The following is a 15,113-nucleotide window of genomic DNA, read 5'->3' as shown; positions in this document are numbered from 1 at the left end:
GAGGATGGATGATTGACCCCATCAAGTGCTTACGACTTATGAAAAAGGATGTCTCAAACATCATATGAAAGTGACATTTACCAAAACTGCAGAAGGGCATTTCTTTACCCGTAATTCCACTTGCTGAAGTCGATGTTTTTTCCAACAAACTCACTGAGGAATGCTTCTCGCACACAAGCTAAATTGAACCAAAAATAATACTCCTATGCCCAGGTATGGTAATTAGTACAGCAAAATCCCATACATTTATGGGACATGTTAGCCCCTAGGGTAAAGTCAAACACAATGTGCAACTGTGAGCCCTGCCTGAATAAGTACCTACAAAATGGACAATTTTTTTTTTTTTTGGCAACAGTTAGTGGGTTGGCATGGTTGAGTTTAGTCAGTTAAACACATTTCATAAGTTGTTTATTTGCGACGTTGATTCCATTTACAATACTTGGTGGGTTTCTCAGGGCCAGGCCAGGCATCACCGTATGGCTAGCACCTAGCATCCTGCCTAACTGCTTGTGAGAAACGCTTTATCACTACTTGCTGAATCAATACAGTGAAATCCCAGGAGTCCATTCCTGATTACAACCAGTTTTGCACATCACAATTTTCCTTCGTGTTCCAAAACCTCACTGATTTACACATTGTTTTTTTTTGTACTACCTTAAAATTCATGCAAACAGAACTTTCCTGTATGTAAAGTGAACACAAGAACATACTGTTAAGTGCTATTTTACCAACTTTGGGGGCGTTACCCATTTCAGAACGTGAGCTAATAGAAATCTGCTTGTAATAAAAACTGACAACTGTGACAAAAATAAGGATATAATATTAAAATAAATCAAATGATATACAATACTGTCATTATTCTGATACAGAATTTTTACACAGCAATATTGATATAGGTACACATGGCAGGATGTCAGGTAATCCATTATAAGAGAACTTCTGGTTACAAATGGGAGTTTAAATTACAACTTCATACCGATTTTAAAATGGTAACAAGTGGTATGCCAGATTAAAATCAATCCCTCTTCAAGTGACATTTTCTGGAACATCTCTAACTGTGAGACTTAAAAAAAGTAAACTTCATAAAAAGAGAAATAAATGTAATGTTGTATTGGAGAACCTTAAAAAAAAAACAACCCAAATCTAGAAATAGGGACTAAATTGACTTTCCATTTCCCTCTGGACTTACTCACACCTGCCACACAGCTGACCTGAAGTCATGTTGCATGAATAGGTCCATGAAAGCTTGGAAGCACCCCAACCTCTACTCTGTCTAGAGAAGTCTGGAGTGTCTAGTTCAACTACACATCCTTCACTGTTTAAGTATTAGGCAAAAAGCTTGATTCTTAACACTGACTCTGCCAGCAAGTTAGAGAATATGGAATGACCCTGTTCCCCACTTTAAAATGCTAGAGGGCTGGTGAGGGAAATGGTGAAGAATAACGTGAGAGCCTTAAAATTCTTTGAGGAAAGAAAAGAGACCTGAGGGTGTGTGTGTCTGTGTGCGTACGTGTGTGTGTGTGTGTGTGTGTGTGTGTGTGATGGGCAGGGCTGGGGAAAGGGAATTTAAGAAAAAAACGTTTCTGTAACAAAAGATCAAATTCTTACTCTCCTCATTTCTGTGAAAATGGGTGAGTTTTTGGCATCTAAAGAGCCAAGCCAAACCAAAACATAAACAGGGAAATGAGAACTGGTTCCATAATGCCTTGCACTTTACATTTGTATCCAAAATTAAAATCCTCTTTCAATAAAAAAAAAAAAAACATCATTTAAACATCAAAGATAGAAATGTTACTTGGATAGTTGAGGAAGCAACAGCATTTCTTTCTGGCATATTATTTGTTTGGCACAATCACAAGTAAATAGACTTTAGAGACATCATGTGGCTGTTCACATTTAAAGTTTCTGCTCTCAAGTGATTACTTTCGGGCTAAACAAATAAATCGATTAAATGAAGTCCGTAAACAGGCTAAGCCCGGCATACATGGACATGTGTGATGCATTCTCCGCCCAAAAAATGGAACCTAAGATAAAAGAAGAAAACTGAGTCAGAGCAAGAAACATTAAAAAACAAAAACCAGAAATAAACTATTCTGCAGAACTCTTTTTGAATAATAACAGCTAGTGTTATATTGAACGTTAACTCTTCATCAAGCAATACGCTCATTTTATGTATTATCCTTTTTTATCCTTACAACCGCTCTGTGAAGATGACAAATGCTTGAATTATGCCCATTTTCCAAGTGAGAGATTGAGACACAGAGAGATTAGTAATTTGCCCAAGGTCCCAACTCAGAACTTGGAGCTTGGCTGGCAGCTGGACCAGAGAGACCAAGCTTTTAACCACCAAGCTATACTGCCTTTTACTTCTTCATTTCAATTCTTTCTCTAGCATCCTACTAATGAAGCTCCTTAAGGAGGGCATGACATTAAGGGGATGACCACATTGATATAATGAGTAAATATGAAGTCACGGACATTAAGGGGATGACCACATTGATATAATGAGTAAATATGAAGTCACGGACAATGAGCAATATACAAACACATGTTTGCACACAGATTGGCAGAGGGGGGTCAAAATTCTGGGAAGCGTGGGTAGGGAAGAAACAAAAGGGAAATTAAGGAAGAAGTCAAGCTGGAGTCATGGAAAAGGAACAAACCAAACCCTGACCTAGGGAAAGCCAGTAGAGAACGGGTGGCTTCATTCCAAGAGTCATCCAAGTGGTATTTCTGAGTCTTGCCCATGCCACCAATGAAGCTGGGTTGAGGATGATCAACCAGAAACTGGCATGGTCGTCCTCTGTCTCATGGGCAGTGGAGTTCCGCAAAGTACATATACTTTCCAGAGGCAAAGAACAAAATTCATTCTCTCTCCAATACCCCCCCCCTCCGCCCCCACCGGCGCCCTCTTGAGAATCCCCTTTGCAAGTATAGGGAGAAAGTTTAACCCCAGCCCTGGAGGTGACAGATTGTCACTGAAATGGGATGGTAAATTACACTGGCCCACAGTAATGTGAGAGAGGCAAGCTACTTAGAGACTCATGCCTCAGAGATCCTTCTACAGTTTCCACATGGCAGAAAAATGCATCCTGTTTCTCAACTCAGATGCTTTATTCACTATCGTTCTAGTGTATTTCCTATTCTACTCCACCCAAAAAGGCCACCCCATGCCAATTATCCCTGTCCTAATGAGAATGTCTGAGATGCATCTTCCAGATGCCTTCTAAATGATTTCTCTGTACATTAAAAAAAAATGTTGTCTGCAGACAGTGACAGAACCATTCTAACTTTACTTTGGGGTTGAACTAATAGGACAGACCCAACTGTACAGTAGTCCAGAAATGGTCAGGGCTGATTGTGCTGGGCATCATCTTTGGGTTGGTACCATGCTCATGTTCTTCTTACCTCCTCTTTCCTTTTTTTTCTCTTCCTCTTTCTTCTTTCCTGCCTTCCAGTTCCAAAATGGTTCTGGAAGGGCCAGGGAAATGATTGAGATCAATAAATACAAAAGGAAGAAAGGGAAGCAACAGGCAGACATTGACAGGCAGGTGGTGAAGAGGCAGAGCCACCTCGGGTTCCTCTGCCGTTTGGCAAGGGCCTTATTTTCAAGGCTGTAATGACAGTGCCTACACGCGGGTGCCACAGCTCCATGCAGGCCGTCAGCTCCATGCAGGCTTGTGCTCAGAATGGTTCTGCCACTGTGTGTGTCAAAGGACACATGGATGGCTAGCTCATTTGTTGGCACTGAGACTATTGTCAGAGGACGTGGACCTGGCTGCGCTGGCTCAGACAATTACAAGTGGACAGTACGAGAAGTTATAATCCCTGACCTTTATGATCTATTCTAGCCCTGAGACGTGGAGAGCCTCATTTTGTCACATATGTCACTACGTGGGCATGTGGTTCTCAGATGAGGGTGCTTCTGTCCCCAAGGGGACATCTGGCAATATCCAGAGACGTTTTTGATTGTCACAACTTGGGGGAGGGAGTGTTAGTAGTGGGTAGAGGCCAGGGATGCTGCTGGACAGCCTCCAATGCACAGGACAGCCCCTCAACAATGAGACTCTCTGGCCCAAAGTGCCAACGGTGCCAACGTTGAGAAAAACAAATACAACAGCAACACCGAAGGTAAAGAAGCCTGAGATAAGTGAAATGTAACTATAATGAACATGTCAAACCATTACACATGGACAACACCAAGCATGTTTCTTTTATTCACCCATTCAGCTAATATATACTGAGTGCCACTGACACAGCACTCCATAGTTGAGATGCTACAGATAGAGTGATGAACAAAACAGGAAAGGCCTCAGCCCCTCATGGGGTGTAAATTTTAATGATGGAAGACAGATAACCAGTAAGATAGTTTAAGCTCTGAATAGGCACCCCCATGGAGCTTGCAGTCCTGTGATTTGTGTGCATCAAGACACCATGGCCGGCCTCTGGCCTTCATGTGGGCTCCCAGTGCCTTGAAAACAGGAGCAAAGAAAAATAATGGTGGCAGCCTGCAATGCCCAGGCTTCATAAGGCACTGCATGTCAATGTCACACCCAACCTGTGTGCCAGATTTTTGCCTTGTTTTGACACAAGCTAAGTGGCTTCCTCTTGAGGTGAAATTACTCGGCTAACTGCAGTCACCCAGCTAAAAGGGAACATATCACAATCAAACGCAGTCCCACTTTCTTCCAGATTTTGCTCTTTTCTCAAACACCACCATTCCCTCCAATGCCAAGCTCTTTGAAGAAAGGACATCTTATTTGTAAACACATGATACTTAGCCTGGTACACAGGAGGCACTTAAGCAAATACAAGTTAAAAGCTGGTATCCTTCCAACGCCCCCAACCCCAAGACTGTGCGCTGCCCAAAGGCAGAGGGGTAGCCTTCCCAGGTCCTGTTATCTGCACCTGCACATAGTGGTTTTCCTCCTCCCCTTCCATCTGTGAGCTAATGACAAAGAACATCATTTCTGACGTTATACACTTAGTAGATGCTTGGGAACTCCTCCACTGGCCTACTCACTAGCTCTACACATTTTGTGTGACAAACTTAAGAGGTGTCTTATAGTCACAGGTGTCTTATAGTCACATGAAAAAGTATACAGAAGGTGCATATTCAGAGGCACAAATAAATATGGCCCAGGAGCTAACCATTCAGTCCCAACCTGAGGGTTTATTTTAGAATAAACTCAATCCAATGTGATCCATTTGCAGCACCTTTAAAGGGAAAATAGCACAAAAACAAAGCAAAGTATTGTTTGTGACTTCTCTCAAAACAGTCAATTTTAAAGAAAAAAATATAACAAAGGATTGATGGAGGAAACCCTGGTTGTGTCACATGAAGAGCACGCACGGGTCTACTGTGGGACGGAGGTTTGGGGTAGGCAAAATGGGTGAAGGGAGTCAAGTTGAATAGTGATGGATGAGGATCATTTTGTACTTCAGACAGACGTCAAAGCACAATGTTGTGACTGTGATTGATTCAGGTTGTATACCTGAAACTTATATAATTTAGACACCAATTTTACTTCATTAAAACAATGTGCAATTTTTAATGAAGCCAGTTTTGTTATAACTTTTGTCAATAAAGTTACACAGTTCAAAAAATTTCAGATAATGTAATAGCACATAAAATAGAAACTAAAAGTCTCACAGTACCTGTCCCATTCCCACAAGTTTCCAGCTTTAGTAATTAGGAAGATTGTCAACATACTTTAATTTGGTCAAGTCTTAAGAGGTCTCTTCAAATTCTTTCAAAGTATATATCCATGTAACCCAAAACAATGCAAGGATTTATCTCCTTGTGAGTAGAGGGTTAACATGAGATCTCATCTCCCATCTCACTGTGTCCTTGGAAAGAATAACAGAAAGGAAGGAATAGGGGAGTCAGGCTCGTGGGTTGTGTGGAACTTCATCTGGGCTGCGGAAGCTGTTGGCATGCAAGCCTGGGCAAATACTTGCAAGAAGTAAGGATGGTAGCTCCTGTGAGTCAAGGGGACCTACCCCCCACACCCTACCCCACACACACTCGGGCTCTCATTTGGGGCAACCACAAGTACCCCATGTGGAAGAGAGGGCAAGCAAAGTTGTGAGCTCACAATGCAATGATGCTGCTGTATCTCTTACACTGTGTCCTGTGGGGCTAGGTAAATGTAGTGTTAGGCCAGTGGTGCTCAAGCAGTGCAACGTCCATCTCCCCAACTGTCACAGGGGAAATGTCACAGTCTGGAGACATATTTGGTTGTCACAACTGAGAGAGGGAGACTACTGGCATCTAGTGGATAGAAGCCAGGGAAGCTGCTAAAGATCCTATGATGCATTGAGTGGTCCCAACAACAAAGAGCTATCGGGCCCATCCTGTCAACAGTGCCCAGGCTGAGAAACTCTGTATATCTACCTCCTCTGAGTCTGACAATGAACTTGTATTCACACCAATGATGCTGCCCAGAGAGAGAAAATGTAGATAGTGGCTCCTGACATCTGTGATAGGAAAGATGAGGAAATTAATGTATTAAGCTTTCATCCACCCATCTTCCACTAAATTCTGTAGTTATATTTTAGTTAAATATATTTTTATATATTTTATATATTTTTAAATATTTTTTAAAGGTAAACTCTATCCTGAAAGTACGTTTACAATGTTTCATCATAGGTTAGTTCTGAAACAGAAACTAATAAATTTTAAATCTTCCTTTTTTTAAAAAAAAAGACAGACAAGCCCCAGGTTTTAATTTAAAAAAATTTTTTTTCAGAAAAGGAAAATGTATTGGTCAAATTTTAAAGTGTAGCTAAAAAAAAAAAAAAAAAAAAAAAAAAAAAAAAACTACCAGAAAACAAAAGGCAAAACGGGTACTAAAAATGTTAACATAAAAAGTGAAGCAAAAACAATTTTGGGGGAGGAAACAGTCATTTAAATTGAATAATTTATAAAATGATAAGTAATAAAAATGAAAGTATTAATCACATAAACTTTCAAAGCCAAGCAGTAATCAGAATGGGATGGAGATAGCCAATCTTTTAAACTCTGAAAAGTTTAGGTATTAATAAAAATACTAAAATAGTGGGGGGTTTTAAAAAATATTTATTTATTTAACAGAGAGAGAGCAAGCGAGTACAAGCAGGCAGAGTGGCAGGCAGAGGAAGAGGGAGAAGCAGGCTTCCTGTTTAGCAGAGTGCCCGCTGTGGGAGTCCATCCCAGGACCCTGGGATCATGACCAGAGCCAAAGGCAGACACTTAACCAAATGAACCACCCTGGCACCCCAAAATAGTGTTGTTTTTTTAAATTGCAAAATATTCCTTGTAGACATATGTAATTCAATAATTCATCCCTAACTTTAAAAATTGCTAAGAATGAATACATGTTAAAACTTATGACTAAAAGTGTGTTTGGAAAACTTACTATTCTTCTTAGGTGAACTGATATTTCATTCTATTTTTCAATTATCAAATATAAAGTTAAAAATTGTACAATTATAAAATTATAGCCTAGCAGTTACTATAAACTCCACACATTAGTTGATGTATCTGAAATAAAATAGTAGACTGAATTCTGTGACTATCAATTCCTACTTGAAGTTCACAATTTCATTCATCAAATACTACTTGCTTTATCAAAATAAACAGACATTTGTGGCTAATGTCTAAGCCGAGCCAGAACGGAAAGTTTAAAATTTAAACAGGTGTAATCCCCACTTATTAACCGTCTTGTGTTTTTAAAACACCAATCTCCGTGACCACAACCAGTTAATCCCTTTACCAAAAAAAAGGAAGAAAATAGAAAGGAATGATCACATCACATTAAAAGAAAATTTTCTATGCAGCGTGTATACTTTTGCCACATACTAATGAGCCATTAAAACTGTAATTTGAAGTTGAACACTGTGTATTACATTCACCAGGATATATTTGCAAAAAATATTCTTCTCAAGTTGTTTTGAATAGAATATAGTGGAGAGAAGATCTGGAAGTAACTAGATTTTTACCAGGATAAATTAATATCACCTAGAATAAGTAACAACTCCAGGACCTACTTTAAAAATAGAAATGACATATGAAAATGTATTTTCAAGACAGAAAAGTATCCAGTAGGAAAAGCTGTAAAGCATGAGTTCTAGTAACACTTTTCAAGTGGGCAACTGAATGGGGGAAGAGTCAAGATCTGACATAAAACCTTTATTTTATTTTTAGTCCTTTCGCTCTTTTATCACTTAATTCTGCTATGAAAAGCATAATTTGTTATTAAAGACTTCATTACTCAAACTGTGATTAAAAACGAAGCTGTAGAGATGTATCTGGATTTCTGGGAGAAAAATGATTTTGTTTACTCTCAGAAATAACCTTGCACTACACCTGAACTGGAAGCTGTCCAGGCACCCAGGGAAACAGAACTGGGTTCTCTTATTAAAATCCCTCGGATTCGGAAAACTCATCAGAAATACAGGTCGTGACAAATTCCCCTGGAGGACCATTATCTTATCCTACACAACCCAGTTTTGGTTAACTGGAGTCCAAAGTGCTCAGATGAAACCACTTTCAAGGTGGCACAAGGGTATGGTGATCAAGACCGCACAACCAATGGAGCATCAGACAGAAATGAAAAGTCCAGTGCTGCTCTGAGACCTCTCACCTCGTGACCTCAGCCAGATACCGAGTCCCTCTAAGGCTTAGTGTGTTTGTATGCAGAACGTGCTGGAAACAAATGTGTTTCACGGGCTTGTTGTGTTAAATATGAAATGCATATACAACATTTCATACAGAGTGTCTGGTGCATCAGAGCCTTCAACCAGTGGCAACTGGGCTTTGCCACAATTACAAAGAACACTTGCATAGAATGTGTTGCTCTTTGCTTGTTTTAGCAAACAGGCTGCATGATTCTGGTATGCAGGGGGTGTAAGGGTATGGTAAGACTGGACAAAAACAAAAACATTCTTAAAGGAAAAGATTAAGAGCAAACCTTGCAATGACAGTGGCTCAAATGTACAAAAGTTGAGACTCACACTCGATAAGGGTGATGACAAAACTGACATCAATGCCAAAGGTGGCTGGGCTGGTGTCATCTCCTCCCTGGGAGTTTGGCATTGAGACAGACAACTAACCGTTTACAACCTTTTCTGTCTTCAAGTGGCTAAGAATAAAAGGTGCATGTCATGTTTTATGACACTGAAGCCATGGGGACCAATGGTCTAAACGGAACAGGAAGTATTTCTCAAGGAAACCACAGGAGAGACAAGCTCTGTCTTCAGAGAGACTCAAACAAGTGGAGTCCCTATTACAGCTCACAGAGCTAAACATACACCAATTTCTTTCATTACCTTCACTCTAAGAAAGTCAAAATAGTAACTGTTATCTGCAATTGTCCAGCATAGGGAAGATGAGGGGCTCTACTGCTGCTTTCAACCCTAAACCACAGGTGGGGTAAAAAAAAAAAAAAAAAAAAAAAAAAGGTAGAAGGTACGTCCAGTTTGCTTTGAAAGCCTTCTATCTATTTCAAAACAGGAGTATACAACGGTGGCCTAGAGAAAAAGTGGCAGAGAGACTGAGTTCTGCCTCCAGTCAAGCCACCTGGCCTGGGACAAGGCCTCTGCTGGCCCCGACTTCACTTTGCTACTGGGTGAAACCAGGAGATGGCGCTAGGGGAGCAAGGTATTGCTTGCTACCTGGCCTCTCTGGGGGATCTTACTGACATCCCACTCTTTCAAGTTTTGATTCAGAAGGGCCAAGACTCTTGAGGCTCCACACACTTTTCTGCTCCCTCCTGTCCCTAACCCATCCCCATTCCGCTTCCTGAAGTAATGTCACTGATTGGCTCTTGGAGACAGGAGCGTCTGCAACACAACCTGGAAAGTGCCATCCAATCCTGCCGATATACGGTCATGCCACTTACCACCAAAACTGTTCAAAAGTGTTGTTTAGGTCTTTAGGATACAGAATAAACTGAAAACTTAAATGTCTTTAACCTCTAGGATTATGAACAGTGTACTGAGTAGACAGAGTGAAAATAAAGGACCTTTAAAGATACAAGGATAACTGTACCATTGATGATTTTCTGCAAGAAACAAAACACAAAGTTATTTACTTTTTGTCTTATCAGTAGGTCTGATATCAAAAGGCTTTTCCAGAACTTCTGTACTCTGATTTCTGCAAAGCAGCATACATTTTTCTGTCCTAAATAATTTTAGGCAAATTCATGCATTTGAAATTATCATTATGAAATGTTTCTCTTGTCATGAGAGTAATGACATGAAAAATGATTCACTAGAGTAAGGATGATAGAGGATCCAGTTCTTTAAAATAGGAGGGGAGGGGGAGAGGAGGGGTTTTCCATTGTCATCTTCTCTAACTTATAATTTCAAGCACATTACCCTGGGTTTCATGTCAGACAGGCCTTGTTGGGAGTTGAGTTACTGAGTTACTGCAACATACGAGAACCACCATAAATCCAAATATATATACTAACTTTACGAGTCAGCGGATGGCAGCTGTCTCCCACTTTGCCCATAGGTGTGCAAATCCTTATGCTCTTAACCCAGATACTAACAGCACAGCACATGCCTCCACCACACTGGGGGTCCTTGTCGCAGGCCTGAAATGTAACAAACAAACAGATAAATATAGATGGTGGGGAAGACTCAAGCTAAGGAAATCTAAAATTAGCAGTAAAAATGCTCTTTAAATCACCAACCACTAGGATTTTAATAATCAGACACATATAAAAAAAACTGTAATCTTCATTTGCTTGCACATATTTACCATAAAATCTGATGAGAAGAGATTTTCCTAGTTTTATAAAAAATGGCCTGAAGAATGGCCTACACATTATGAAAATCTTAAATAAACACACACAGAAAATCACCTCTATTTTTCTAGTGTTTTGTGGCTGAATTGGCTTTGAATTTGAAAAACGAGTCTGCGTTAGACTTATACCATACATGGCCATTAGGAACTACATAAATTGAATCATGAGATTTTATGACTATTAACTGCAGAATACATTGGGCCCAAATTTAAGAAGGGATTTAAATGGTCTCTAAATCTGGCATGAAATGCTCCAGACCCATAAAGGCACTGATGTAAATTTTAAAAGTGCTCATTTTCCCTTTCAAATATTTGCATTTTGGTTCATGAGACTTGATGTTTCTCACACCACTGGCTTGATTTTCACATTTCCTCTTTAAAGAAAGAAATTTCATAGGTTGGGAATGGACAAACCAAGACTTTTGTCTTATGTTACTTTTTTTCAGGTAACATGCAAAAAAGGAAATTATTGGCTCAGAGTGTACATATGTGTATATTACAAAGTCAGTTGAACACTTAAGATTAATCAGATTTAGAAATGCAAATGGCAGATGCAATTTTCGTCAATGATTACCGAAGGCATCTGTTCCCAATATAAAAATTGTAAATATAAATAATTAAAGAATCAACTATGGAGGAATTTTCATACTCTAAGTAGAAATAAATAACACAGTCTAAATTTATTTGCATGAAAATAGATCTGAAAAACAATTGTTCCTTCCTAGAGCTAACAAAAAATAGGATGCTTTGCTTAAGTAGTGTGTAATAATGTTTTGCTAGCAATAAGGCAAAAACACCCTGTACTATATAAGTAAGAAACTAAAAAGTCTATAGTTTAGATAAAAATTTAAATTTTTTACATTTATTGGAAACAACTGAAACGCTCCTTCAAGGTTCTTCTCCTTCAAAGTTTTGGGGCCAGCCACAAGTTCTCAAAATATAAATATATGGGCATACCCTTATTCACTATTTTTTGTTAAAAATTACTACCATCCTACTTTAGAGTTGGCTTATTTCCTTCATTAGAATTTTTTTCTCAGCCTCTTTAAAACTATATGGACAAAAGCAACAATTTTCACCTTGGGGTCTTAGGACATACACAGGAAAACATCCAAACATTTCCGTTTTCCAATTTTTATCTGTACGCCAGAAATCATGTATACGTGGCCATTACATTCCATAAATGAGAGGTTCAGTACATGATCTTTTCCATTTTAACAAATCTATGCGGAATATAAATCAACATCAAAATAACTACACCTACTACCAAAAAATGTAAATATTTAAGGTGGAGGTTTCAGGCAGTATTTTCTGTCAACAGATGCTCAAGATCTGGAATTCTGAAGCTCCACTAACTCTTTTTATAAGACAATCAAAATCCAGCCAAAATCTTTCAAAAATTCAATCAATCAACTTGGATGTTTAACATCCTGAAGACTATAAGTTACTAAGTTTTTCATTTGGCTCCAGATGGTTCCTGTCATGAAGACATAACTACATTTCTTTATTGCCACGTTGCTTAGAGAAATTTTAAAAAATTCTCTTTTTGTAACATTGAGTTAAAACAACAACAACAACAAAAACATCCCATGTAAGTTCACCCTGAATGTCTCTAACAGACAAACATCCAATGTGATAAAATTTCACTTCTGTAACAGAAAGCTTCACTTCTTGGAAATATTTACAAAGAAATGCATGGGTTTATATAATTTTAATTAGACTGCTGTTTCCTAACGCCCTTCATCCTTAACCCATTGCAGACCTATTCAAATAGTGTTGTCCTGTGAATGGAACAAAAAGATACTTATATTGCAAAGGAATTCTGGGCTCAGAGGATTAGGAGAAATTTAAAATGAGCCAGCAGGGGAAGAGGGGGGAAAAGCCCAATCATGTTCCAACACATATATTAGAAAGACCTGTAAAAACTTTTCTTTTTTCCAACCACACTGACAAAGCTATTCAAATACACTTTTAAAAAATCTGTATTTTAATAAGTACCACAATGTTTATTATACCTATAGGATATAACCAAATACTGTTATTGTACAAGGGCTTTCAAGATGCTATGGACCTATTAACTAACTTGGAGACTACGGAGCTTTATTTTCTCAAGACAAGGGCCGACTTCCCTCACATTTAACTATTTCATTATCTATTACCAGTTCAAACAGAGAGGTTTTATTTAAATCCCATAATGCGCACATGGATAACTGAAATAATGTAATGGAGGTGTAAAAAAATTTCAGACTTAAAAAAAAGAAAAAAAGATAAAAGAGTAAAGCAGTCGAGGAGCCGGGCAATGGTAAGCGATTTTGCACTGTGGATGTCGACCAGAGTTTTAAATTTTGTACTCTAAACTCGTCCTGCAGGTCCACACACACAGGACTGTTGGTGGGAGTAGGAGAGGACTGACTCAGTTCCCACTTCCGAAAATGAGGAGGACAACTTCTCTAAGTTGAAACAAACATCAACATTGTAACCTAACTCCATAATTATGCCCGAGCTCTGGAGGTGCTTTATCAGGGAATTGCAAATGGAAAAAAAAACTTTTACGAGGAAAACCTCAAGACGCTAAAGAAAAAAAAAAAAAAAAAAAAAAAGAGAGAGAAAGAAAGAAAAAAAAAAAAAAGAAGCAAGCAAAAAGCCGTGGAAACCAAAAGGAAGCACCCCCATTGCTTTTCCAAGCGCACACAGGGCCTCAGAGCAAGTTATTTCAAGGGGTTTTCCGTGGAGGGTGCAAGGGGGGGGGTAAGGTCCTTGAGCAGAGGATTAAAGTCTCAGGATTGGGGTGTGTGTGTGTGTGGGGGGGGTTCTCTGGCCGCTGCGCGCGTCAGGCAGGGCCTCCCCAAATCTTAAGGTTCAAGGCTGGAAGTCTCCAAGAAGTGCCGGAGGAGATGTGAACGCGAACTTCCTGCAGCGCTAACACAAACGCAGACCGGGCTCGCGGAGGGAGCTGGCGGCGGGTTAAGAGGGGCGCGAGCGGGGGACGGCGGCTGGCACGCGGGTCACCGTCTCTTCCACGGTGCGCCCAGGGCGGCGGGCCGTGCGCCGCCCTCGGGTCCCGGCACCTCTCCCCGAGCCCCACGGGGCGCCTGGGGCGGGCGTCCCCGCCCGGGGGCGCCGCTCCCCGAGCCGCTGCCCTCCCCGAGCCCCAGGGGCGCAGCGCGGGCGCGCCTCCCCGGCGGCGGCGGCGGACAGGTGCGCCCGGGGCCGCTTACCCCTGTGATGACGGCGGCGTCCCCGGCGGGGGGCGTGAGCAGCAGCGGCGGCAGCAGCAGCAGCAGGAGCAGCGGGGCGCAGCGCGGGCCCCTCATGGCGCCCTCGGGACGGCGCGGCGGTTGCGGGGCGGTTGGGGGCGCGGGGCGCGGGGCCGGGGCGCGCTCGCTGGAGCGCGGCGCGCGGCGGGCGGACTGGCGGGCGGCTGGCGGGCGGCTGGCGCGAGCCTCCGGGCCGTTATAAAGGCGAGCCCCGCCGTGACTCACGCCGGCGCCCGCCCGGCAGCACGCGCGGGGGGCACACTCACACACACACACGCGCGCACACACGCACACGCGCGCCCACCCCGGCCGGCCCGGCCCGGCGGCCCCGGGACGAGCACGTGCCGCGCGCGGCTCCCCGCGCCCCCGCCCGCGCCCGCGCCCCCGCCCCGGGCGCCACGCAGGCAGCGCCCCCCACGGGGCGCCCCGCTCCCGGCCCGCGCCTCGTCTGCAGCCGCCCGCCCCTCGCCTCCGCCTCCAGCACGCGCCGCAGCCGCTTTGTGGTCGCAGGGAGACGCGCTCGTGCCGTGTCCTGCTCCTGCTTGCCAGGGCTCCACGTGCTCGGCGCCGAAAACTTGCAGCTCATTTGCTGCGCAGATGTTTAGGGAGCGCCTACTACGTGCCAGGCGCTTAGACGCCCCCCGGGGAGCCGGCGCGGGAGGCACGGGAGGCACGGGAGCCTCGGGCCGCCTGCATTGGGGCGCCCGCTGCGTGCCAGGTACCGGCCACCTGGTGGGGGGGGGTCTGGCCTCGTGGTCCAATAACCGAGCAGAAAAGGCACGCATCAAACAAATAAACCGGGAAACGTGGAAGACAGGAGGGGGGAAAACAAGAACAAAGGGCAGGCGGAATCACCCCTAATCCCACATCCCTGACGACATTGTGAGGTTTGTCCTTCCAGCTGTGGGAGTCCAAGTTCTTTTCTTTCATTTCTAATGCTTTCCCTTTATGCTCACATCTGCTCTCCTCCCTGATCCTCCTCACATGCATTTCCTCCCTTCTGGAACATCGCGCCAGCTCCAGAGCACTTCAGGATGGTGCCAAAGGGAAATGAGGACGCC

At 42.4% G+C, this 15,113-nt stretch overlaps 1 protein-coding gene across 1 annotated transcript; it reads right to left on the bottom strand.

Annotated features, from left to right (window-relative positions):
• Nucleotides 1-391: 391 nt before the first annotated feature.
• PROK2 (prokineticin 2) lies at nucleotides 392-14,143 on the bottom strand. Its single transcript, XM_025456579.3, has 3 exons — nucleotides 14,014-14,143; nucleotides 10,458-10,583; nucleotides 392-2,024 (listed from the first exon to the last, which is right to left on the bottom strand). Exons 1-3 carry the CDS (start codon nucleotides 14,107-14,109, stop codon nucleotides 1,920-1,922), a joined length of 327 nt encoding a protein of 108 aa, XP_025312364.1. The 5' UTR covers nucleotides 14,110-14,143; the 3' UTR covers nucleotides 392-1,919.
• Nucleotides 14,144-15,113: the final 970 nt, after the last annotated feature.

The sequence above is a fragment of the Canis lupus genome, chromosome 20 (genome assembly GCF_003254725.2).
Source record: "Canis lupus dingo isolate Sandy chromosome 20, ASM325472v2, whole genome shotgun sequence".
Taxonomy (NCBI): domain Eukaryota; kingdom Metazoa; phylum Chordata; class Mammalia; order Carnivora; family Canidae; genus Canis; species Canis lupus.
This window is presented reverse-complemented; position numbering and strand designations above follow the sequence as displayed.